At 44.5% G+C, this 27,288-nt stretch overlaps 1 protein-coding gene across 4 annotated transcripts in view; it reads left to right on the top strand.

Annotated features, from left to right (window-relative positions):
- Window positions 1-27,288, top strand: part of ush2a (Usher syndrome 2A (autosomal recessive, mild)) — a 1,354,742-nt gene that overhangs the window by 1,146,641 nt on the left and 180,813 nt on the right. For all 4 annotated transcript variants that reach the window (XM_038811752.1, XM_038811743.1, XM_038811716.1 and 1 more), the window contains one exon: window positions 16,488-16,842. In XM_038811752.1, coding sequence (XP_038667680.1) covers window positions 16,488-16,842 — 355 coding nt within the window. The remainder of the gene's footprint in view (window positions 1-16,487; window positions 16,843-27,288) is intronic.

Genomic DNA, 27,288 nt, shown 5'->3' with positions numbered 1-27,288 from the left:
TCACAGACATGACTCTGCCTCTGTCCATGATGGCAGGTGTGACTTCTCCCACAAAGGAAAGAGTGCCTAGGTGGGCACACCTTTTCCAATCAGTGCCTCCGATCACACCTTCCGCTCAACTTCCTTCTGCCTGAAAGAAGAGAGTATCATGACCAACTACCTTTTGAGTGGTTTTGAGAATGTACCTTTCATAGAATGATTTGCATATTGTATGGATGATTTGTAGTGTGGAGAAATGAGAGTTACAATGTTGGTTGGAGTAGAGTGTACCAATTGTGAGAATAGGAGAAAGTAGTGACGTGCTATAAGTGTAGGAAAAATGAAGGACAATGACAAGGGGAATGTTATGAGCAGTGAGGCTGCTGGTGTTCGTGGTGTGGGGAGTAGTGACTGAAGTGAAAGCTAAAAATCTTACCTTGCTATTTCTGGTGAGGGTTTTCAACTTTCTCTAGTTGCAGCCATGTTCAGAGAGGTGGTGCCTCACATTAACATCTTGCAACTGGAAGCAGATGTGATAACTTCAGGATTTTTGTCCATTTTCAAGTTCAATTTAATCTCCAGGTCTTTGTTTTTAGATTATTATTTGAATAATCACAATATGCACAAAATTACTCATTCATCCAGTTAGAAATACAAATTTATTACATGACTGGTCAAATTCCCGAGGTGTTGCACACGATAAATCAAGGAATATTGGCAGCCCCATATCTGTCAGTGGTGTCTTTGTAAGGCCAAGTTTGGAGGAAGGATTGTTAACATCAAGAACCCAACACCTGGAATTCACCCAAACCCACGCCATGCTGTGTCATTCTCATCAGGCTATTTTAAGTATAAATGGTCTAATTAGCCAGGAGGCAGTCAGTGCTGAGTGCCTCCAAGAGGCAGGCACTGATTTCCTGGTGCCAGCTGTAAAGGCAAGCAGCAGCCATGTTGTGTCCTCAGACAGCCGAGATGTCAAATGCGACAGGACATGGAGGACAAGATGAGGAGCAGCGCTCTTGCTGGCGATAATTGATCCGTCAGTTTGTTTCAAAGGGTCCCAATGCATTCAAAAGTTCACCAGAGAAAAAAGAAGAAACTTCCAATCCCGAACTGACAGGCACCTTTGCCCCTTTCAGAAGTTATAGGGCTGTTAATTGATGGCTGACTCCAAAAATTTAAAACTGTCCCGGAAGCATTAGGATCACAAGACAACCTCTGGAACCACGATTTCCTAAGCCCACCCGCACCGATTCTTGATGGTGTGGCCCTTTGAAAATCCGCCCTTGTGTCTTTCTCCTTCTTTGCTTCCTTTTTTGACCCCTCTGTACTATTTTTGCTTTACTCAGCACTTCTGTTCCTCGTTCTGGTTTGGGGCTAATGTCAATTCAAGAAATAAACACAACAGTTTTGATAAAGAACAGAATGTTTCTGTGCAAAACTAAACCTACCCCAAAATTATAAGGCCCCTGGAAATGTTTGTCTTTGTGACAAATCCTTCTTTGCTGCTATCAGTACAAACACACAGTGCAAACCCATTTTCAAAAGAGTAAGAGTAATATGTCACCTGAAATAATCTTCTTTATTACTCCATCTATTAAAGGTATGTGCTAGAAAATAGAAAGAAACTGCCAGCAAGTATCCCAGTTCTGTCATTATAAACATCTGTTTTGTCACTGTCATCAGCAAAAGATTTAATATTGTGGTTGTTTCAATGACTCTAAACTCCAACTAAAATCACAGGCAAGTGATTCATTGTGATATTGCCCAATATAACATTTGTATCTAGTGCCCCAGTGCAGCGTTTTCATTACACTTTAAATAAAATCAGCTCTCTATCTATGTCAGTCAGCAACATTCTGCTGTACACAGAGGAATCCAACAATCTACAATTATGATTTTGATTTGATTGTGTCATTTGAGCAGAAGGTTTATTACTTCTGACTCGGCTAGGCAGAATGCCTACTTCCACCCCTTTTTTATCTGTGCCTGAATAAGTAACTGCATTACCAAGCAAAAATGCTCTCTATTATTAGAAGCATCACATTTTAATGGGGCCCAATGTCCTACTGTGGCAAAAGATTACTTTTGTCCCTGTGTTCCTATTAAACAGGTTCTGTAGAATACATGGGGAATAAATCCTTTCCTTAGAAAGTGTTTCATTTAAATTAACATCCTTATTAAAAGAGAATTAATTAACTGCTGTATTCTCTACTGTCTTTGTCCATAATAAAAAATATTTGTCCAAGTAAAATAAAGCGGGACATCTGTGCTGGTTAATGTTTATGAAGAGGTTTATAAAACGAGCCAAATCCGACAAGCAGTAAACAACCTTTTACAATGTTAATGAAATTACTCATCATGGCAAGTTAGAGAAGGGTGTTCACAGCCTTATCTCTTAGCAATCACTATTAATCTTCTTGTTCTATTCTAATATGTTTCTGAGTCTTTCAAAATGACGGCAGAGTACAATCAAAATGATGGCATGGGTAACTTAAAGGAGTTTTACTGTAATTGTTGCTGAAATGATTGACTACACAGGTTGAATGCAAGAAACCTAAGATACTCAACCTAAAGGAAGTCTAGATATTCCAAATTCTCTGTTCCTACAGGTCACTTGCTTAATTCTGTGTTGAAGCTTTATTATACGCTCCAATCTATCAAACTGTGATCTTCATAATTTTCATACATCTCAACTCTATCTCTACCAAGAATACAAGTACTTGGAAGGAAAAACAGAAAATGGCCGAGAAATTGGTTTTGGCCCATTTTTGAGATAGTAGCTCATAGTTCAGATGTAGAGCTTTTATAGTAGTGACCCAGCTCCCGTGGTACCTTTAAGCTTTGGCAGCAGAAGGAACTATACATGAAACAGAGCAGGCCCAGCAACCTGACAAATTTCCACGGGTGGTCCTCAGAGAAGCATAAAGCTGCTCATTAACATAGACAAGGAGTCTACCACCTGTTTCAGGCAGCCAAGAGGGACTCCTTAATATCACCCAACCCAAAATGGCACTGAGAGTCTTTCAGGTGCTTGTGGCATGGGACATTCAGAAATATGGGCACAATGCAGTTTTTCTTCTACCCCCATGATTCTACAGACACTAGCACTTCAAGGGAAAATTTCCATATATAAATATAAATAATGAGTACAAGCTTCACATTATAAGGGACATAGGATCATTATTTGAGGATCATTACAGTTACCTCATCTGACCTGCATACATGCATTTTGAAATATTTTCATGTTTTGGGGCAGTGGCAGACTTCTGCTTTCTGGCAGGGATGCTGCTATGAAGCATTGGACCAGCTCCTTGACTGTTTCCCACCTCCTTGTGTTTTTCCTGGAGCTGCGTGGACATCCTACAGTGACAGCAACTCACCCAGCAGTGGTGGGGATGCAATAAAGCTAATTAAGAAGTCACCTCATGACGATTATTGCAACCGCACAAAGATGGTGCCGATGTCATGCGGGCCCTGCTGTGTTTCTGCAGTCTCCTAAGTGAGAGGAGACGGCAGCGCAGCTGGAGGTCAAGATTACATTACATAGCTGAAGGAGATCGAAATGTTTCTGGCTGAAAATGGTAAGGCTCTTGAGTTCCCATTTCCCTCGCCATTTAATGTGAAATTCCTGGATATGAATGTCTCTGATCATCATAGGCCTAATATGAGATTTCAGCTGCTTCCTCCATTCCAATGGCAGCTCCAGCACTTCCCTGTCATTCCTGGTGGATGGTTCTCAGCAGCGCTCTCACTGGTCACCCAGTCATAGCTGTCGGTTTCCTTTGCCAACTACAGCTCCTGCTTCTGGAACCCACCCTTCATCCCTAACTGGACAGTGAATGTGAAGACGACATACTCATTGATCTCCTTTCTGTAAAATTCAGCCAGTGTGCTGCCACCTCGAGCAGGCTCATGACCTATAAATGACCCCGCCATCGATTTCCCAATACTTGTGAGTCCAAAAACTCGGCCCATCATGTCCCCAATGCAGGAAACCTCCCCAATGCAGGAAACTTAAGCTGTGTAATGGCAGGTTCTGGGGAATAGACATAAATCCTACCCTGACATCCTGGATCTGGAAGGCAAAACCCATGTCACAATGCTTGCCTTCTTTTCTATTCAGTTTTGTTTCAAATTTCAAAAAATGCTGAAACAAATAGAGTGGTGAGAGTCAGCATTTAATGCGAAAGGAGACTGGAGAGAGGCGAGTGGCTGCAGATAGGCACGCAGGGTGAGGGGCCAAGGAAGAAGATGCTAAGGTGTGAAGGCAATCAATGGGACAAGCACTGCATTGTCTCCACTTACATGGCCGTTACTCGCCCTTTCTCTGTCAGCTCCAGGGCAGGTCTCAGAATCTTCCTGCGTTCACATTTGTTGTTGTATCTTTTCCTGAAAGACAGAAGAGAGTGTATTTGGGGAAATCTTGTGAGGTATTGTGAGAGTGTGCCTGTGTGAGCTGTGAGGTATGGAAGCGAGCATTTAAATAGTGCTGAGAGAAAGGGGTGCAGAGTGTGTGAGCAAAAGAGGGGTACAGTAAACTGTGGTGCCATGATTACAGAAGTATTAAAGGACCTGGACCGGGGAGAATTGTGAATAATGACACTGCAGTTCTGCAAATGTGAGGAGAGTGTAAATGATTTGAAAGCTTGGGTTCGTGCCTTGACAACCTGGTGAGGTTTTGAAATGTTTTTGATGGTATTTCAGCCAAATCTGGGTAGCTATGCTCAAGGCATTGACCTTCTGAGTTACCTCCTCTTACTGGCATGCATGTTTGATGGAGTGTCTTGTTTGGGTGCAGGATCTCCCTCCTACCAACCACTAAGGTCCAGTTTCAGGCCTTTCTTCCTCACTGCAGTTATGGTGCTTCTCACCTTTGCCAGATGGAGGCTGCCTTTAAGTGTAAAGTGATGACCAGTTCTCCATGTCACCCACAAAACAGGTGCACAGGTAGCACTAGCTCCACATCAGTCATCTGTTAGTAAGTCGCCAGCATGAATCTCTCCTGATCCATGTGACCATGTGAATTAATTCATAGGCGGCACGTGGCGCAGTGGTTAGCACAGCTGCCTATAGCGCTGAGGACCCGGGTTCGAATCCCGGCACTCAGTCACTTTCCGTGTGGAGTTTGCATACTCTCCCCGTGTCTGCGTGGGTTTCACCCCCGAAACCCAAAGATGTGCAGGGTAGGTGGATTGGCCGCATTAAATTGCCCTAAATTGAAAAAAAAAAATTTGGTACTCTAAATTTATTATTAAAAAGTGAATGAATTCATGAAGTATTTGCAACGCCTTTCCGACACAATTGAAATTCCAGGTCCATATTCTCTGACTGATTTAGCAGATTTTATTCCAGACAATGGGGGAGGGGAGGGTGATGGTCTCACTCATTGGCTGATTGCATGCAAGAATCCCTTATCGCCTCAAATGGGGAAGGCCCACCATACCTGCCAATCAGGCACTTAAGTGGCCAGCAACGGGTCTTCCCTGGGACCAAGGACTTCCCGAGTGATGCCAACAAATCTGAGGCCGGCAGGTCACCTTTGCCATCAGCATCATTAGGGGAGCGATGGTACCTGCCAACAATGCACCCACCAGGGGCCCAGGATCAGCAAGGAACCTAAGCTGTAGGTGAATGAGGGCTGGATCAGAGTCAAGGGAAGGAGAGGTTGCAGTTAGAAGGGTGGTAGAGGTTTGGATGAAAATGCAGGGGCTGGATCTCAGTGGGCACCTCCCTTCCTACTCCTGATTAGGCACTGAGTGACTGTCAATGAGGTCTTCCTGGAAACCTGTAAGCAAATATGAGTGTAAAAGTTTCTGTAGGTATGTTAAGAAAAAAAGGTTGACAAAAACAAATGTAGGCCCCTTACAGTCAGAAATGAATGAATTCATAACAGGGAACAAAAACAATGGCTGATAAACAATGGGGAAGGGGGGGGGGAAGGAGAATCGAGCACCGGGGGGTGCTCAGTAGGGGTCTGGCCCCGTGATCGGTGCCCACCGATCGGCGGGCCGGCGTCTCTAAAAGATGCACTCTTTTTCCTCCGCTGCCCCGCAAGATCACTCCGACATGCGCGGGTGACGTCATTTACTAAATTTGCTTCTGTCTTCATAAAGGAAGACATGAATAATGTACTGGAGGTTCATAGAAACACAAGTTTTACGGAGGAGCTGAATTAAATCAGTAGTAGTAGAGAAATGGGGCGCGATTCTCCGACCCACATGCCGGGTGGGAGAATCGCGGGAGTGCCGGGTGATTCCCGCCACGCCGCCCTGGCACCCGCACGCGATTCTACCGCCCCGCCAAAACGGCATGCCGAGTTTTACGACAGGCCGCTCGGAGAATCGCCACTCGCCGTTCTAATCGAGCGGCGATTCTCCGGCCCGGATGGGCCGAGCGGCCTGCCCAATCCGACCGCTTTACACCTGGTCGCTGCCGGCGTGAACAGCGCGCGAACGCTGAGTGTGCGGCCTGTGGGGAGGGGGGGGGGGAAGGAGGATCGAGCACCGGGGGGTGCTCAGTAGGGGTCTGGCCCCGTGATCGGTGCCCACCGATCGGCGGGCCGGCGTCTCTAAAAGATGCACTCTTTTTCCTCCGCCGCCCCGCAAGATCACTCCGACATGCGCGGGTGACGTCATTTAAGCGCCGCCGGCCACGTCATTTATGCGGCGCCGCTTTGATGCAGCGCCAAGGCCCGGAGCATGAAATTGAAGCGGCGCCGCTCCTAGCCCCCCGGGGGTGGGAGAATAGGGGCCAAGGAGCAGCCTCCGACGCCGGAGTGAAACACTCCGGTTTTCACTCCGGCGTCGGCAATTAGTCTCCCGTTGGGAGAATTGCGCCCATGGTTTTGGGGAAGTTAATGGAATTGAAGGATAAATTTCCAGGGCTGATAATCTTGATCCCAAAGTACTTCAAGAAGTAGCCTCGAAATAGTAGTTCCATTGGTGGTCATTTTCCAAAATTCTTTGGACTCTGGAATGGTTCCTACAGATTGGACAGTAGCTAATATAAGCCCACTATTCAAATAGGGAAAACAGGGAAAGCAGTGAGCATAACGTCGGTAGTAGGAAAGTTGCTAGAGTCCATTATCAAGGATTTGACAGTGCAGTATTTGGAAAGTAGTGGGGGTACTGCTGGGATCTGTGGGAGGATCCAATCTGTGCACATTATATATTTATTATTTGGATGAGGGTACTCAATGTATTATCTCTAAATTTGCAGGTAATACAAAGTTGGGTGGGTGGGTGAGCCGTGAGGAGGATGCAGAGATGCTTCAGTATGATTTGGACAGGCTGAGTGAGTGGGCACATGCTTGACAGATGCAGTATGGATAATATGGATAATATGGATAAATGTGAGGTTATCCTCTTTGGTTGCAAAAATAGGAAGGCAGATTATTATTTGAATGGGTGTAAATTGAGAGAAGTGGATACTCGGTGAGAACTCGGGCCGCGATTCTCCGCAAATGCGGCGAGTCGTAAAGGCTGCCGTGAAACTGGCCGTGTTTCATGGCAGCCTCTGCGCCCCCTCCCGGGACCCGATTTTCCCCCCGGGCGGGGCTAGCAGCGGGGCCCCGTGAAGCACGGCATTGCGGCCTTAGCGACCGTCGCTAAGTCCGCGCGCCAAGCGTCACGACGGCTGACGCGCACGATGACGTCAGCCGCGCATGCGCGGGATGGACAGCTCCAACCCGCGCATGCGCAGATGATGTCATCACGCAGACGCCTCAAACCTGCGCATGCGCGGGCCGTCATGCCCCTCAGCCGCCCCGCGGACTGATCCTGCGGGGCGGCGGAAGAACAAATAGTGCGCAGGTATCGGACCCGCTGCCCGCGATCGGTGCCCACCGATCGCAGGCCCATGCCACCCTTGGCGCGGCCATGCCAATCGGTGCCATGGTTGTCCGGGATGGGCACTTTGCGGCCGTTTTCACGAACGCTGAAAGCAAGTGTGATCGCGGCCGTGAAAACAGCCGTAAACTCCGCGGTATTCGGCCCATCAGCCCGCGGAGAGTCGCTGTTCGCCGCAAAAAATGGCGAGCAGCGATTCGTGTCGGGGGGCGGCCGGAGGGGGGGAGAATAGCGGGGGGCCTTGAAAATTATCGGGAAGGCCCTCCCGCTATTCTCCGACCCGTCGTGGGCAGCGGAGAATCGCGCCCAGGGGTCCTCGTGCATCAATTGCTAAAAGTAACTGCGCAGGTATAGCAGGCAGTAAAGAAGGCAAATTATATGTTGGCCCTCATAGCGCGAGGATTTGAGTATAGGAATAGGGATGTTTTACAGTAATTGTATAGTTTGTTGGAGAGGCCATCCCTGCGGTATTGTGTTCAGTTTTGGTGTCCTTATCGGAGGAAGGATGTTCTTGCTATGGAGGGAGTGCAGTGAAGGTTTACCAGGCTGATTACTGGGATGGCGGGACTATCATATGAGGAGAGACTGAGTCAGTTAAGATTATATTCATTGGAGTTTAGAAGAATGAGAGGGGATCTCATAGAAACTTATAAAATTCTAACAGGATTAGACAGGGTAGATTCAGCAAGAATGTTCCCGATGGTGGGGTGTCTAGAACTAGGGGTCTTAGTCTGAGGATAAGGGTAAACCTTTTAGGACTGAGATGAGGGAAAAATTCTTCACCAGAGAGTGGTGTATCTGTGGAATTCATTACCACAGGAAGTAGTTGAGGCCAAAACACTATGTCATTTCAAGAAGGAATTAGATATAGCTCTTGGGGCTAAAGGGATCAAGGGATGTAGGGGAAGGCAGGATCACGGTATTGAATTTGATGAACAGCCATGATCATAATGAATGGTGGAGCGGGCTCGAAGGTCCAAATGGCCTATTCCTACTTGTATTTTCTATGTATGTTCCTATGTAGGACATGTTTCCACTGGCGGGTGACAACAGAACTAGGGGGCATAGCCTCAAAATAAGGGGAAGTAGATTTAGGACTGAGTTTAGGAGGAACTTCTTCACCCAAAGGGTTGTGAATCTATGGAATTCCTTGCCCAGTGAAGCAGTTGAGGCTCCTTCATTACATGTTTTTAAGGTAAAGATAGATAGTTTTTTGAAGAATAAAGGGATTAAGGGTTATGGTGTTCGGGCCGGAAAGTGGAGCTGAGTCCACAAAAGATAAGCCATGATCTAATTGAATGGCGGAGCAGGCTCGAGGGGCCAGATGGCCTACTCCTGCTCCTAGTTCTTATGTTCTTATGTTATCTTTTAGCGTTTTCCACATGGCCACTGTTCCACCCACTGGTGACTGAATACTAGTGGTTCAGTGTGATGTAATGATGTAATTTGGGGTTAATTTCCAATTTAACGTACTCAATTGGCATCGGAACAGGAATGGGATTCACAAACCTTCCTACGCAGACTCAATTGAGGCAGAGGTAGGAAGGAGGTATGGTCCACACCGAGCACCCTCTCACCCAATTAAATGCTCTCCGCACCTTCAAATTCACCTCGGGGGAGGACATTAAATTTCACCTATCGTGTGTAACAATACTGGAGATCCACATTTTTAACTCGATAAAATACCCTTAAGAGAATGCACAGAAATGAGCAATTTCACAATACTGTGATCAGCCCGTTAATAATTTATTCTTGTAAGAACAAGTCTCTGATATTCTCTCCAATTTTCCTTTTTTATTTCTCTTTGATCCTTTCTTCTGTAATTCATTTAGTTTTCCTTTTGTTTTCGTGTTATGAAAGGCAATAAGACTATCTGTTACAAGATTTGTGATGATCATAAAAAAAACAAATGTCAAGGTTGACAAAAGGCCACTTGTTCCTTTGAATCCGATCTGTTCACTGTCCTCAGCCTCCCATTAAAGCATTCGATTTCTTTTTGAACGTTCGTAATGTTTCTGCCTCAACTAACGTGCCAGGCAGGTCGCTTCGTCGTGTAGTCACTGAATAAAAACAGTTTCTAATTTCTGTATTTTAATAGTTTTTCACTAGTTTGAATTTATGTCCTCTGTTCCCATTTTCCTGACTTATTTTGAGGGAATGTTCTGATCTTACTTTATCTATACCATTCAATATTTTGTATACCAGGGTTCTGAGTAAATTCTCTCATCTGTTCCAAGCTCTACACTCAGGATCAACCTTATTGTTCTCTTCTGCATCTTTTACGAAGCTTGTGCATGCTTTTTATAGCATGGTGAACAAACATAAGCAAAGTATGTGAATCTGCCCACGATATAGCAAAGTAAGAACTTGCATTTATCACAGCACCTTTCATATCACAGCCACTGAATTGCTTTATCGAAGTGCTGTTGTTATTACGTAGGCAAAAACAGCAACTAATTTGCGCACAACAGGGTTCTACAAATACAGACGAGAATTACGAGTGGAATGATGTAACAGGTCATCTCAGTCAAGTAATTAAATTACAGAAACATTAAAGCATTCAGGTAAAAAAGTGTGCGTACATAGCTTCACAAGTGGGAAGCCACTCTCATTGTTTCAAATGATGGCATCTGCAGTCTTTGCTTTCTACTTGTATTGTTTAATTTATGACACGTGCACGTTAGGTATGCCAGTGTTGAATGAGTCCGTCTCCCACTTCACTGACTTCTTTATTCCTCTTTCTCCATGCATTTTCATTGTTAGTTATTTCCTTTCTTGTTTTGAGTGGGTATTTGCTAAGACCTTTCTGTTTCATGTCTGTCCCCACAATTATTGATAAGTCCATGACATTCAATGTTTTTCTAACCAGTGCTCTCACCATGTCATAAATTCCACTTTTTCCACTGTAGGCTGTGTCGTTCCTTGTGTCTTAATAAAGCTCGTAGTCTCAAAGGTGGAGAAGATGCTTTATTGTGAATTTGTTCTCTCTTCAGAGCTTAACTTACGGCTACCTCAAATGCTGCCTGTCTGTGTCTGTGTCCTGCTACGAGTTCTGCCTTCCGTGAAGTGTGTCCTCACTTCCTGTCCTGGTGTATTTATAGCTCTCCCATGCTCCCTCTAGTGCTTGCTCAGTTGTATTGCATCTACTCAGATCTACAATCACCACATCCCCCTTTTTTCTTTACATATTTTCTGTACATCGTTAAAGAAAATTGTATAAAACAGTACTTATGATATGTGTATCTATACAAGTGATGGGTGCTATTGCATATTTTACAAAGCCAATTTATATTTATGAGTCCACTCTTAATAAAAACATTCATGAGTCCAAACGTGATGAATTTGTTCACTGAGTTTTTTCTTTTGTTGTTGTTGACGTGGTGAATGGTGTTGGTGTTCTTATTATTTTAAGTAACCAATGCGTCATCCCGAGGTGTTTGCATGGTCGAACCACTGATGTTGACTGACATGGACTTTTTTCTGTGCTTGTGGTATCGATTTATTATGTCATCTGCCTTGAAAGCTGGTGTGCTTGCTTGTTCTGGAGCAGATGTGAGTTTATGCGATTTGTTGTCATCCCATGGCATGTTTGTAGTCTTGTCATTGTTTTGCAGTGTGCTGTGGCATTGTCCTTCATGTGCAGAGTTGTACCATTTTGTACAAGTTGTTGTTTCATTGCTGTTGTTTCTGTCGTTCCTGTCTTTGTTGTTTTCGTTGCCGCTCTTATTGCTGTTTTTGGCGTTTCTGTCTTTGTTCTTATCGCTATCTTTGTTATGCTTCTTGTTGGTTTTGTTGTTGTTCTTGTAGTTTTTGTCGTTGTGCTTGTAGTTTTTGTTGGTGCTGTTGTTGTTCTTGTTTCTGCAGTGCTTCTTGCGATTTTTGTTGTTCTTGTCGCGCTTCATGTTGCTTTTGTTCTTGCTGTTGTTGTCCTCGTTTCTGCTGTGCTTCGTTTGGCTTTTGTTTTTCTTGTTATGCTCAATTAGTGACCCGTGTGGATAATTTGAGTCATTGAATGTTTCGTCTCGAGAATGGTGAGAATGATCTGATGTTGCATTGATGCTGGTGACATCAGTCATTTGTTGTGGATTAGATTCATCATCTTTGCTTTCTTGGTGCTCCTCTTCTGGAGTCAAATTCTTCACAATTTCATTTGACGCGGTCTCTCTGGACTCTTGGTGCTCCTCTTCCGGAGTCAAAATCTTTATGGTTTCTGTTGATGTGGTCTCACTGGACTCTTGGTGCTCCTCTTCTGGAGTCAAAATCTGCATGGTTTCTATTGGCGTGGTCTCACTGGACTCTTGGTGCTCCTCTTCTGGAGTCAAAATCTGCATGGTTTCTATTGACGTGGTCTCACTGGACTCTTGGTGCTCCTCTTCTGGAGTCAAAATCTGGATGGTTTCTATTGGTGTGGTCTCACTGGACTCTTGGTGCTCCTCTTCTGGAGTCAAAATCTGCATGGTTTCTATTGGCGTGGTCTCTCTGGACTCTTGGTGCTCCTCTTCTGGAGTCAAAATCTGCATGATTTCTATTGGCGTGGTCTCACTGGACTCTTGGTTCTCCTCTTCTGGAGTCAAAATCTGGATGGTTTCTATTGGCGTGGTCTCTCTGGACACTTGGGTGGCCCTACTCTGTGCTTCTGTACAGACAAGCTGAGAACTGTCAGTCTCGCTGTGATCCTGTACCTCCTGTATGTCGAGTGTGATCACCTTGTCACTGTTTTCGCATGCAGTGGGTAGATGTACATTGTCGTCTTCTTGTTTATGTGAGCTTGGTAGACTTTCATAGTCTGCTTGCGGTTGCTCAGATATGGCGGGTTGACCTTCATGGTCTTGTTCATGCATGGTGTTCGCCAGGGAGTGTTTGCTTGCTTCCCTTTTGGAGTCTTTCATCACTGTGAAGCCTGTCATCGCTCTCTCTGTGGAGTCTTTCTGTGCTCTCTGTGTGGCGTCGTCTTCTTCTTGGGTATTGCTGTCATCCAATGTATCGACGTTCTGCCATGGCACCATGGTGTTGGATTCATCTACCACAAGTAGATTTGTGTTGAGCTTTGCGACCGTGTCACTGATGCTGTGATCAGCATATCTGAATAACTCAGCCATGTCTGAGTATTATTCTTCGAAAACCAAATCATCTTGGTTGGATTCATCTACCACGAGTAGATTCGTGTTGAGCTTTGCGACCGTGTCGCTGATGGTGTGATCAGCATATCCGAATAACTCAGTAGTATTCTTTGAAAACCAAATCATCTTTTTTTGTTTCGGATTTATTTTTGTTCTCTTCACTTTGGGTGGTGCAGACTGCTTTTTCCAGGGTGTTGTGCGAGTTGTTTTCAACTGCTGGTTTAAGTTCAGGCTTTCTTTTTGTCTTCTGAGGCAAGAAAGTCTGGTTTTACCGCTTTAAGTATCTTGTTTTCAATTATCGGGCATTTCCCTTTTAAGTAGGCGTGGTCCGGATGCTCAGACATCATGCCGCTCGTGACGTCATGCGTAGGAATCAGTTGCACATGCGCAAATCGGCCTTCCTTTACTGTGCGGTATTGTGTCCACTGCGCATGCGCGGCTTGCGCATGCGCATAACGATCAGCAACACAAACTTTTTTAAACTGCGCATGCGCGGCTTCGGTTTCCTCCGCATGCGCAGACGCAGATTTTAGGTCTTTGTCTGCCAGAGACTGTAAAATGTGCTCCGATGCCATTTTATCGTGGATTTCAGCGTGTTTTCTTTCTGAAAGTTGTAAGTTACCTTTTCCTTTCGATCTGTACTGGCTTTCAGCGTTTTGGCTTTGTGAAAAATTCAAGTTATTTTTTCTTTTTGATCTGTACTTTTCACTCGCAATTTCTTGTTCTTTTAGTGATTGTTTGAGTTTTGCATCACTCATTCTCTGTGCAGTTTGGCCTCTGAGCATACCGTGCTGTTCAAATTCCTTACAGTACTCTTCAAATTTGTTTAGTATTGTTGCTGTCTTCATCTTTTGAGTATTTAAATCCATTATATACTTTCCTACCTTCATGTCCTGCAATGAGCATTGATATTTTAATTTTGTCTGAGGCTGCTGCTACATCATTAGCTATGATATATAAATCGAACATTTGTTTAAACATTTTCCAGACATTTCTTACATTGCCGGTCATGTCCAGCTGAGGTGGGGTTCCAAGCCACATCCTTGAATAAGCAATGTCTTCCCAAGTCCAATGTCCAGTAGGGGATTTCCATGCCATTTTGTTCTTTCTGTATCTGCAGCTGAGTTGTCCTGTAGTAAGCGTCTGAAGCCAATCCTGGTACCATGTGTTGTTCCTCGTGTCTTAATAAAGCTCGTAGTCTCAAAGGTGGAGAAGATGCTTTATTGTGAATTCGTTCTCTCTTCAGAGCTTAACTTATGGCTACCTCAAATGCTGCCTGCCTGTGTCTGTGTCCTGCTACGAGTTCTGCCTTCCGTGAAGTGTGTCCTCACTTCCTGTCCCGGTGTATTTATAGCTCTCCCGTGCTCCCTCTAGTGCTTGCTCAGTTGTATTGCATCTACTCAGATCTACAATCACCACATGGGCCACCGCATGCATACTCATGATCTTGCTCTTCCACGATGCTGTTTTACTTTGTTTCCAAAGGAAACTTTGTTTCCAACCAGGAGCTGGTTTAGCACAGTGGGCTAAATAGCTGGCTTGTAATGCAGAACAAGGCAGCAGTGCGGGTTCAATTCCCATACCGGCCTCCTCGAACAGGCCCCAGAATGTGGCAACTAGTGGCTTTTCACAGTAACTTCATTGAAGCCTACTTGTGACAACAAGCGGTTATTATTATTATTCACTGCTCTGCTGATCTTCAGTTCCCTATCGCCCTTTGTCTCATCTGATGGTTTAACAAAGAACGTGTTTTCTTCCATTGTGGTAACAAGAACTAGAAACATAAACAGCGCCAGGATGTGAGCCTGCCTCTAAATCCAACAGGCAGGATTCTCTGACCCCCGCCGAGCTGCTCCGACGCCGGCTGCCGAATTCTCCGGCGGCAATTTTTTGGGTGGGGTCTGGAATCACGTCGGGATGGTCGGGGGCCGTTGGCAGTGCCCCCCCCGGCGATTCTCCGGGCCTTGATGGGCTGAGCGGCCACCTGTTTACGGCCGGTCACGCTTCTTTGGCGCCGGTACGACCCGGTGGGGGAAAATCCTGGCCCACATCTTTCATCAACCTTGAACCTTATTTCTCCTTTTGATCATCCTTGGCCGGGTTTTTGTTATATTCTTTGACCATTCCCTTCCTGGCCCCAAACCATCTGTCCTCAGCAAGGACTTCACTTTCATCCCCCTGTGCCTCCACCTAAATAAATCCCAAATGTACCTTGATGGCCAAGTTTTCCTTCTATTGTCTTTGACTTTATCCTTCCTTTTTGTTTTAGGTCCCCATCATGCATCAGTCACTTGCCTTCTCCATCCTCTAGCATCCATTCCTCTGGTCTCCTGCATACTCTCGGTCTGCTGCTATAATATAAGTCCTCCCAGTTCCTTCATTTTCCTCATTCACTCTGTTACCGTCTAACCTTGTAGAACCCCATTCCCTCAATTCTAACTGTACTCCACCATCGCACCTATTAAGCACACAGACATCAAAGTTCTACGGTGACAGATACTACAATCTGGTGAGGCCAGCCATCAGGCATGGAATCTAACGCTCCCCTTGGAATGGATGTTGTAGAGAGGTTGGGGGGGGGGGGGGGGGGGTGCAAATAATGGGGTAGGAAGGCTTGGGGTGGTGATGCCGTTGCCTTCCCAACTCCTGCCAATTAAGTCTGGGAAGGGAAGATTTGAGGATGGCTTTCTTGCCTGGCCACCTGCCTTTTCTAGGATTCCAGTAGTGGTGGAGGGGCAATGCCAAAGGGCAAAATGCCAGCTGGGTAAAACCTGCTGGACATGTTTGCAATCTGGTTAGTTGTGGGGGGGGGGGGGTCCAGTGGAATCCTACTTCTCAGGTCGATTTGGCTAAAAGGAGGAGCCTTCCCCTTATCTTTACATCATCAGCTTTACCCCTGTTGGGCTTCCCTTATTGGCCCCAGTGATCCCACCCTACTTACCTGCCTTCCAGGGCTCCAACTACACCAATCCTGCACCTCGGGCCTCCTACAATACCAGAGATGGCCACTTTTCAATTGGTGCTGCTGGTACTGGAGAGCTGCTGGTCTCTGGCTAATCAGTAGCACTCAGAGGCAGGAAATATCCACTGCCGGAGCTGGGAACGCCAACGCCAGCAGACTATTGGGGCTCCTGGAAATTGTCATTGTTCTCTGTTCAAAGTTTCATCTTACGTTGGAAGGGGCAACAAATACTGATTGGAGAGGTGCAAATGCAGTTCTACAGTTTTTCCATTAGCATGTTGCATTTAACATGTATTCTACAAAATTAGGGGAAATAATCAAGGTCTGCATGATCCATGTTGCTCTATTAGCTTATCTGGGAACATGCATATTTACCGCATTTTCTCCTAAGAAATAGCAGGCTTTGTCAAATGAAGTCAATTGTTTTCTATTTGTAAAGGCTAAATGCTTAATACCATGCATCATCACAAGCACATTTCACCTTAAGATAAATAAAATTGGATATAACCAACCTATTTTCTTGCAGGATTACTTGGATGAAAATAATAAATGTTTTCACTTCTGTCTGATTTGCAGACGGCCTGTTGGGACTCAGGAAGAACTGCTGATTTTCATTTGGTCTGAAGGTGCTTTGGAGTTTATAGATGCTTCGGATATGCTTCAGCCTTACACTGGATATGAGTATCGTGTCAGAGCTCATAACTCGAGGGGATCAGTAGACAGTATGTGGGCTTTTGTACAAACACTTGAAGCAGCTCCTCAAGGCATGGTTGCTCCCTCTATACAAGCCACAAGTGCATTCTCAGTCTTATTGCATTGGATCCTGCCCCGCTCTCCTAATGGAGTTATTTCTCAATATCGTGTTGTCTACCAAGAGAGGAGAAATGATCCAACAATTAACGCAACTACAGTTACAGCAGTGACAATGCCGGTAAGTCAAAAGGAAAACCTAGCTTGCTTAACTTTTCACTCAGTATTTCTTTTCATTTATATTCTTAATTAATGAATCATTCTTCATCTGCCCATAGGAAATCTAATGAATTGCGTTTGATCAGTACTTTTCCTTGGAATTTTGCAAGAATAGCCTTTAGGCTGATTATGTGATTGCCTGTGGCTTAAATCTCTCTTTCTGCATTTACGTCATCTTAGCTTTCCCATTTTACCATGTGACACTGATAAAAAAGAAAGATCACATTTTTCCAAAGCAAGGTGAAAACCGGCCAAAGCTAACTTCTTGCGAAATCATTATTGGATAATTGTGTTCATGACCATTCTGTCATTCTCTGTTCAGATGTTTGAATGTTCTCAAAGGATGTAAGCCTTGATTCCAACCAACCCTCAGTAATACCTTAAGAAAACTATGCATGCAGATGCTTGAAATAGGGGTAGAGATCACAATGCAATCCTATCAGCCATGATTTTAACAGCGATACCTTTGGAGGAGATTGAGGCTCTTGCCTCAGGAGGTTCAATTTCCCACCAGGTGGATTGGGTTAAAACAGGCTGCTGGTTTCAAAAATGGATCAGGCAATGGTATGGAAATATGCATATTCCTCGGAAAATAGGACTTCTTTGCAAGAGATTATTAACTTGTGATTCATCAAAAAGAGAGAACATAAACAAAGGAGATAAATATGAACCCATTGCATAAATTGAACTAATAAATTAGGGCAGCACGGTAACACAGTGGTTAGCACAGTTGCTTCACAGCTCCAGGGTCCCAGGTTCGATTCCCGGCTTGGGTCACTGTCTGCGCGGAGTCTGCACCTTCTCCCCGTGTCTGTGTGGGTTTCCTCCGGGTGCTCCAGTTTCCTCCCACAGTCCAAAGATGTGCAGGTTAGGTGGATTGGCCATGATAAATTGCCCTTAGTGTCCAAAAAGAATAGGTGGTGTTACTATGTTACGTGGATAGGGTGGAGGTGTGGGCTTAAGTAGAGTGCTCTTTCCAAGAGCCGGTGCAGACTCGATGGGCCGAATGACCGCCTTCACTGTAAATTCTATGATAAATGGATTCAGAAATGCTCATGTAACAGGTAAGAATAGGCAAGTGGAGAAATTATCATGTTTTTGGCAAATGTTGGTATCATGACAGGTGCAGGGTTGGAGGGCCAAAGGGCCTGTTCCTGTGCTGTTTTGTTCTTCTTTGTAAACAGGAGGATGAATATATTGCTGAACTGAGTTTCTTTTTAGGTACAAATAAAGCTTCAGAGCAACTATTTCTAGTTGGTAGAAAGTTACATTTTTCAATCTTCTTGCAAATTACGCAACATTGACATCATACGTTTCATAGTACTCCCGGATGACCATCGGCTGCATTCCCCTTAGAGGGAGAGAGCTGACTGGTGGTGATCACCACACCTCAGGCAAAGGGCAAGGTTGAGAAGGCAGGTCTTTAAAATCATGGGGCGCAATTCTCCCAAAGGGAGACAAAGTACCGACTCCAGAGTGAATGTTTCGCTCTGGCGTCGGAGCCGCTCCTCGTCCCCTATTCGCCCACCCCCAGGGGGCTAGGAGCGGCGCCGCGTCAATTACGCGCGCCGGGCCTTGACGCCCGCGTCAAAGTGGCGCCGCGTAAATGACGTGGCCGGCGGCACTTAAATGACGTCACCCGCACATGCGCAGGTTGGCCGGTGCCAACCCGTGCATGCGCGGTTGCCGTCCTCCCCTCCGCCGCCCGGCAAGACATAGAGGAGTGATCTTGCGGGGCGGCGGAGGGAAAAAAGTGCGTCTCTCAGAGACGCCGGCCCGACGATCGGTGGGCCCAGACCCCTCCTGAGCACCCCCCCTGGTGCTCAATCCTCCCTCCGCGCCCCCCCCCCCCCCCCACAGGCCCCACACGCAGTGATCGCGCGCTGTTCACGCCGGCAGCGACCAGGTGTGGTTGGCGCCGGCGTGAACCAGTCGGATTAGGCAGACCGCTTCGCCCATCCGGGCCGGAGAATCGGCGCTCGACCGTTAGAAACAGCGAGCGGCGATTCTCCGAGCGGCCTGTCGTAAAATGTGACACGCCGTTTTGGGGGGTGGGTGGGAGAATCGCGTGCGGGTGCCAGGGCGGCGTGACGAGAATCGCCCGGCACTCCCGCGATTCTCCCACCCGGCGTGGGGGTCAGAGAATCGCGCCCATAGTATTTACAGTGCAGGAGGAGGCCATTCCGTCCATCGAGTCTGCACTGGCCCTTCGAAAGAGCCCCCTATCCAAACCCACACGCCCACCCTATTCCTGTCACCCAGTACTCCCACCTAACCTTTTTGCACACTAAGGGCAATTTATCATGACCAATCCACCTAACCTGCACAGCTTTGGACTGTGGGAGGAAACCGGAGCACCCGGAGGAAACGCAAGCAGACAGGGAGAGACCGTGCAGATTCCGCACAGTGACACAAGCCAGGAATTGAATCTGGGACTCCGAAGCAACTCTACTAACCACTGTGCTACCATGCTGCCTTCACGAATAGCCTCAGCCAATACGGGAATTTAAAAAAATATATAAATTTAGAGTATCCAATTCACTTTTCTTTTTCGAATTAAGGGGCAATTTAGCATGGCCAATCTACCTACCCTGCACATCTTTGTGTTATGGGGGAGAGACCTATGCAGACACGGGGAGAATGTGCAAACTGCATACGGACAGTGACCCGGGGCCGGGATCGAATCCGGTCCTCGGCGCCGTGAGGCAACAGTGCTAATCACTGCCCACCGTGCTGCCCGTGCCGGTATGGGAATTGAGCCCAGGCTGCTTGGCCTTGCTCTGCTTCATAAATCAGTTGTCCAGTCAAGTGAGCACTAGGCAGGGGCAGAGAAAAAGCCTGAATTTGCATTGCTCACATGGACTCAGTATGAAGTGGATATAATGGGCCAAATGCCTTTTGTTGTTCTCGACTTTCATTCTATGTAATAAACATGATAGTGACATGGGATGGAATTCTCCGGCCATTGCGATTCACTTATCCAGCCAGCAGCACAGGGTTTCCCATTGACAAGCGGCAGGGAGACAGAATCCCGCTGCCAGAGAATGGAGCACCGCCGTGAAACACGTGGCTGGGGACCAGAGAATCCAGCCTATGATGTTCCAGCTTTGCAAACTCATGAATGGGAAATGTAATCCACAGCCCATGCATGATACTGTTACAGGCAAATTCTGCACAAATTCTGCCAGCTGTCCATCCTGGAGTATCAAATCCTAAAAACTAGAATGAGGGATGAATGAGTAACTACGGGAATAACTCACTTCCCAACATTTTTTTAATTACTTGGAAAATCAGACCGTGTAGCATCTAGAATAGTATCCTCATAGGCAGCAAGCCAGTCTAACTACTCTGCTAGAGTCCAGAGAGTACAATGTGACCATTGTAAGGACAGGAGATATATGAACATTATGAACAGATGACCACATCTTCAGAGTTCAAAGCTAATCAAACTTAATGGAGACTTCAGAGCTAAAAGTCAGCAGCTATTATGGACAGGTGACTACCCTAACTGTTCTATCATAACCTGCAAAATATAATGGGAATATCATTAGGATGGGGGTTAGTAGCTGCTATTGGCAGGTGACAGCTTTATTGAAGTTCAGAGACCATTAACCCCAGTGGACTAATCATTCGGACAAGAGGTTAATTACTTCTATGGGCAAATAACCACTCTGTTTTTTGTGACTGCAGAGCACAAGTTCAGATCTGCAAAATAATACTTAGTCTACAGCATAGCAAATAATTATTGTTGATCAATAGATTTTAGCACACATAATGTTCTAGTCAGTAAAGATTGGGCAAACTGCAAATTATGTGAATAAAGCATTCATGACTTACAGTCATTTTCACAAGCATTCAATGTCAGAAATGCATTCTAGGGTTTGAAAGGTTTTGAATTTCCCAATTATTCATTTTACATTTGTTGTATTGATATGCAGTATCAATATAATTTGGTTGTGACAGGCAGCTTATGTTATGTTTTCAATCGTGTGATATTTGCTATTTATGAAAACTTAATTTTGTTATCAGCCAAAGTATAAACTCAATTACAACGTTAATTAAACATTGGTCTTTTAACATTTGAACAGATATAGTATGCTGCAAAGATTAAACGGAAAGCAAAAGGAATCTAATGCGCTGGCAGCTTTTTTGTAACTAGAAGATAATTATGGCAACACTATTTTTCCTGAAGCAGTGGCTGATATAATGGTCAGATAACCATGCATGCTGGAGGCAGTCTCTGTATTTTTTTTAGGATGGTATTGATCACCACTGAGCTGAGGTTTCAGCTCCATGCCAGATTGTTTGATTAATGGATTGGTTGCTAAAAGAGGACTGAATGGGGATAGCAAATGCAGGCGGTCTGTACTGCCACTGTATATCCGTCAAGAAGTACACACCTCATTATAAAATGGTTATCAAGTATACATGAAAAATTAATTGGACTCAGTTTGATTCTGAAAAGAATCAGCTTTCAGCACCACAGTCCCCAGAACTTTCCAGATGTGCTTTGCGGCCCCCAGAGAAGGAGCGATGGGAGATGTATTAATACATCGTATTGATTGGATCAGGACCTCTGACAGTCATTTGTAGAGATACCATCTGTCTGCTGTTCACATTCCTTCACCAGAACAGGACGTGACAGATTATTAATCTCAACTCTTGAAGTATAGACAGTCCCCTTTCTGCTAAACTGCATTCCGATTCTGTAGGAGATGAAGCAGACCTGAAGGGTGCAGAAATTAAGGTTATTACACAAATTGAGCCATATGGTACAAATACTGAAGTGAGAAAATTGCCAGGCAATAAAAATTGTGCTGCCTTCCTAATGGTGTAAATTACAGTTAACCATAGCTCTAATGATGTCCTTCTGCTGCATTTAACTACTGTTACATGAAGGACATTGTTTAAAAAATAAAAAAAAACTGAATGCCAACAGCATGTGTAACAATCTGTTAGATTTACATTAGGAAAATTGTCAACAGTAGGTAAATAATTGTGTTGGCCAAGAAACCAGAAGTTACAAAAAATGAACAATTCATAAATCTTTGCAGTATTGTTTGTTGTATTTAACCTTTTGAGGTCTGAGCATGCCTTGTAAATTAAGCATACAAATCTTTCTGGTTGTATAAAATATTTGCACAAAATTATAATTCTTCAAATTGCGAAGAAAAAAAACAAAGTAATATACCCCATGGATGAGAAATGAACTGTGAAAATATTGTCTCAATTTTCAATGTCATCATGATTATCTACAAGAACTTCATTCTTACTGTTCCTTGGTCCCAAGAACCATCATATACCATTATATTAAACTATATTATACAATATTATATTTCATCTATTTCTCATAAAGCTTTTAGCATTTTACAGCTTCTTCATTAGTCCTTCGTTGCTGTAATGCATCTACTTAAGATCTAAGACTGTTTGACTATAAATTCTTTAAATATGTAAAATATAATACACATGCACTTTTTAAAAACCAAACTGCGCAATAATAGGATTTTACAGGATCTGAGGTTTCTCACGGGGCAATATTAAACTTACCACTCAAAACCAATTTCACACTTACTAAAATGTGAATATGAATATAAATATATTGTTCAAAAATTAATGCAATTCCTCTTTAAACAGTCTGGTGTATGATAGCTGACGAATATTTTCAATGAACCTTCCACCATCATGCTGTCAAGTTGATCCACTTGAGCACCAATTTTAAAGTAATTCTTTTAAAGGACCTTTTTATGTTTCTTTTTTAATTATGTGCAAAAAATGGAAATTGCCATCCAGAATGCAGAACAGAGAATGGAAATATGTAATTCTTGGGCTGTACATCAACATCAATTGTAATGCAAATCACATTTTGTTTGAAACATAGGGTGCGATTTAACGGATATTAAACAGAGCCCCGTGTCAAGCGCATTGAGCCAGGTGTTTCCTGGGGCGGCAGCGTCGAGAACGACCCCACTATCGAATGGGACTCTGCTTCATTTCGGGGTCTAGACGAAGAACGCTGTGCTGAAGCCGCACTTAATCCCATTTCCTGCACTAATGAGATCCGCTTGCCAGTGCAGGAAGAGATCAGAGCACTATTTTTAAATGGTGTTTAACCATGGTCTCTGGACACCCCAATGCACCTATAAGGGGGTCATTGTGTCCCCTGCAACCCACCTCATAACGGCAGGGCACCAACAGGCACAAGCTAAATGCCACTCGGGCACCTTGACATTGCCAGCCTGGCAGTATCTCTGGTAGCCTGGCAGTACTGCCTCACATCAGGGGTGACAGGGTACCCAGACCCCATCCATCCAGGGGCCTCTGATCACGTGGGAGACCCCCAGGAACCCCTGGAACCAAGTGGAATGGTGCAACGACAACAATCTATCCCTCAATGTCAGCAAAACTAATGAACTGGTCATTGACTTCAGGAAGCAAATTACTGTCCACACCCCTGTCTACATCAATGGGGCAGAGGTTGAGATGGTTAACAGCTTCAAATTTCTAGGGGAGCACATCACCAAAAATCTGTCTTGAAGCACCCTCGTCGACTCTACCACCAAGAAAGCACAACAGTGCCTATAGTTCCTCAAGAAACTAAGGAAGTTTGGCATGTCCACACTGATTCTTACCAACATTTACAGATGCACCATAGAAAGCATCCTATCTGGTTGCATTGCAGCCTGGTATGGCAACTGCTCGGTCTAAGACCGCAAGAAACTTTAAAGAGTCGTGAACACAGCCCAGTCCATCACATGAACCCGCCACCCATCCATTGACTCCATCTGCACCTCCCGCTGCCTGAGGAAAGTAGGCAACATAATCAACGGTCCCTCCCAGCCGGCTTACTCACTCGTCCAACTTCTTCTGTCGGACAGGAGATACAAACGTTTGAGAACACGCATGAACAGACTCAAAAACAGCTTCTTCCCCGCTGTCACCAGACACCTAAAGGACCCTCTTATGGACTGACCTGATTAATACTACACTCCTGTATGCTTCACCCGATACCGGTGTCTATTTATTTATATTGTGTACCTTGTCTTGCTCTATTATATATTTTCTTTTTATTTTATTTCATTATCATGTACCAAATGAGCTGTTTGAGCTGCTCGCAGAAAAATACTTTTCACTGTACCTCTGTACACGTGATAATAAATAAATCCAATCCAAGTGTCAGTATGCCTGGTCCACATGGGTGGAGATCAGTACTAACCAGATCTCACTCAGGGTCTTCGAGACACAGAGCCTTGGGTAAGTCTGGCGAGTGCATATTAAAGTGAGCCTAACTGCTTACTTTAATATGCGGATTTGGGTCCCACCCATTGTGGACAGGATCCAGATCGTGATGTCTCGAGAGATCCCGAACGGTCTCACGAGGCATAGCGAGTCGGGTAAAACTCGCGAAAAGCCTCTCGGAAAATTTACCAGCCGTGTCGCATCCTGAGTTGGGCACGGCACAGGATTTTGGGCATTTAAAAAATCAGTTCACTCTGTGAAGGTGGTACATTGCACACTTTTGTGCTAGTGAATTAAAAGGCCATGTTTATAATGCTAATCAAGTAAGGGTCTGATATGCTGTTGACCTATTATTCCTCAGTAGTGGAAATTCATAAACATGGGGCATCACTAACATAAGTAGCATGCCATCCAATCAGCTATTATGGGATGCAAATTAACTATTGAGTTGAGAAATTCAACTGACCAGCTACCCAGATACTGCTATTGGGAAAAAAAAACACCCATAGTCCATGTTTGTGATAGTACCCTGTATGTTAAATAATAGATTTGAAAACACACTTTAAAATTGACAATAGAAAATTCCAGGATTTCTGATATTTAAAATATTAAAAGACCAAAACGTCATTCTGTTTTTTTTTTGGTGACCCAATGGGGAATGCACCCCCTCTTACTGAGCTCACACTCAGTCGCATTTCCTGCACTGAGGACCTCTGCTTGCAGTAACTCCTCAGTGCAGGAGGAGATCGGGGCACCATTCAATGGCACCCCAATCTCTGGACCCCCTGGCGCAACAACTGGACCCCCCCCCACCCCATGCCCCAATTCACCTATAAGGGGGTCCTCGGGTCCCCAGCACCCCACCTCACAACGGCAGGTCACCATCGGGCCCAATTACCAGCATGGGCAAAATGCCAACCTGGCACCTTGGCACCACCAGCTTGGCACCCTGGTTCGTGCTCCGGTTCGGGCGGGATGCCTCTGTAACATAGTTCTATACTGTGGTGCTGGCTATAACTTGAATCAAGCACGTTCTCTCACAATGTGGATGCTGTAAAGCCCTGCCTCCATCATTCTTCTGCTTAGGCTGAAGACAAAGAGGAAACAAATGTGACTGTGAATTTGGGAATTATCAATTTAATCGGCACCAACTAGGCCAGCTAGAATTCAGTCAATTTGGACAATCTAATGCACCTGATCAATGATCCCTCTAAACGTTCTTTGTTATATGTGGGCGCTCTTTTCAAGGGGTGGTACATTTTAAAATCTTTTGCACAGGTTTTTAAAGGGGACATTCTGTGAGCAATCTCCACTTTATCTTCACGACTGCTGCATTGCGCACAGCTCAGAGAAACATTGTCGATAAGGTTAGCATTTAGCACTTGTGGTGTAAATGTCGTGAAGCACGCTGCGCACAAACATATATTTGTCCTTTGTGGTGAATTTTAAATTACAGGTACAAGAAAGTGAGCTCAAGCAAATGGTATTGCAGAGATATTATAGCCAGAATTCTCCGGCCATTCACTGGTGGGGTGATTCTCTGGTCCTGTCGGCCAGCGTACCCCTTCATGCGGGTTTCCTGGCGGCATGAGGTGACTTCAGTGGAAAAGCCCATTCATAAATGGTGGAGGTATAGAATCCCACCGCCAGTGAACAGCACGCCAAACTCTCTGTTCGTGCAAACAGCGGTGGCGGGGCGGCCTCACAACAGAGAATCCAGCCCTATAGCAACTGATTGTGTGAGAGAATCAGCAAATGAGGTGCTCATGAATATGTTTCAATGGTAAGGCTCACTATAAATTGATATACCAAATGTGGTACTTTCATTGTAATCATTCCTCTAGCATCTCAGATACCTCTGTTCTCCCCAGCCCTCCAAATTGCATCAACTAGTCTTTTTAATTAATTCCAATGTTGTTTAATAATTACGTGAACCAAACATTTTTTCACCAGTAAAACAAGAAATGGCTTGAATTTTTATCAACTTCACCTTAGCCCGAAAAGCAGCAAAACTGACATAAATAAGTGATGATTAAGCCATTGAGTGGTCTTGTATGTACATTCCAGTTACCACTGTGGAAATGTTTATTGATATTTGATATTCTCCTCCCATGATTTAGTTTGTCTTAATTAATATCATATGTCATGTCATGTTGATTGCAAGCACCTGAGAATTTGAACTCCAAGCAAAATGTTTCAGAGTAACAGGGTCTGCCTGTCTTTCGGACACACTAAAGTTTATTGTGCAATTTATTTGTTTCTTATTTCGATTACAGGATGGAAATTCACATGTACAAAGAGTTCTATTTCCAAAGGGAATAGGCAAATTGACATTTTTTCACTTGTTCAGCTGGAATCATATGTCGTTTCAGTATAGTAAGCAGTAATATGGATAGCAATCATAATGGTGGCTTTGATTATTCTGCTTTCTCATTCAAAATGATTACTCAAGGTGTTTATTACCAAGATGCCATGAAATGGTGTTAAATGAGACAAAGTAAGGCCTGGAGGAAAATGTGGATCATCGTGACAAGTATTTGCAAAGTAGTAACATAAAATGTTGCTGTAAAAACAATGGCATTTAATGGCATTGCGGTCACACATCATAGTTCCCTTCGATAAAAAACAAATCTAAGTGAAAATACTGTTACAGCTGTATAAAATCAACAAAAAAAAACATTATCACACATTAGGTACCAGTCACTTTAAGTGTAAAAGGTTTAAAAACCAAAGCAGTGTGTACACACATTTCTCTGGAAGCTTCCTGTGTTGCCTCTGTACTTCAGCTCACATCAGCTCTTGACAGCTTCAGATCAATGCAAAATTTTGATCATTTTCAGCCTCAGCAGCCTCTTGACCTCTTGACTACGTTTTGAGGTACTTCAAGTAGTTGAATACAATCACAGTAAACTATGTGAAATTGGTACTGTAGCTGGATCTCCCAGCAGTATGCAGTGACCCCGAGGTCAATACTCTTAGGACTTGGCCCTCCCCAGTGTTTTATGAAGAGATTGGAACAACAAGACACCACACTGAATAAGTAAGTGCAATGCACTAATATGAGTTATGTTTACAGTTTACACAGTGCTGTACAGTTTTACATTTCAACCACTTGAAGCAAAAATACGAAAATTGCAATCTTATCACGAGTGAAAATAGTTATTATGCTTTC

The sequence above is a fragment of the Scyliorhinus canicula genome, chromosome 1 (assembly GCF_902713615.1).
Source record: "Scyliorhinus canicula chromosome 1, sScyCan1.1, whole genome shotgun sequence".
Classification (NCBI taxonomy): domain Eukaryota; kingdom Metazoa; phylum Chordata; class Chondrichthyes; order Carcharhiniformes; family Scyliorhinidae; genus Scyliorhinus; species Scyliorhinus canicula.
Note: the sequence above shows the minus strand (reverse complement) of the source record. Positions and strands in the feature narration are given on the sequence as shown.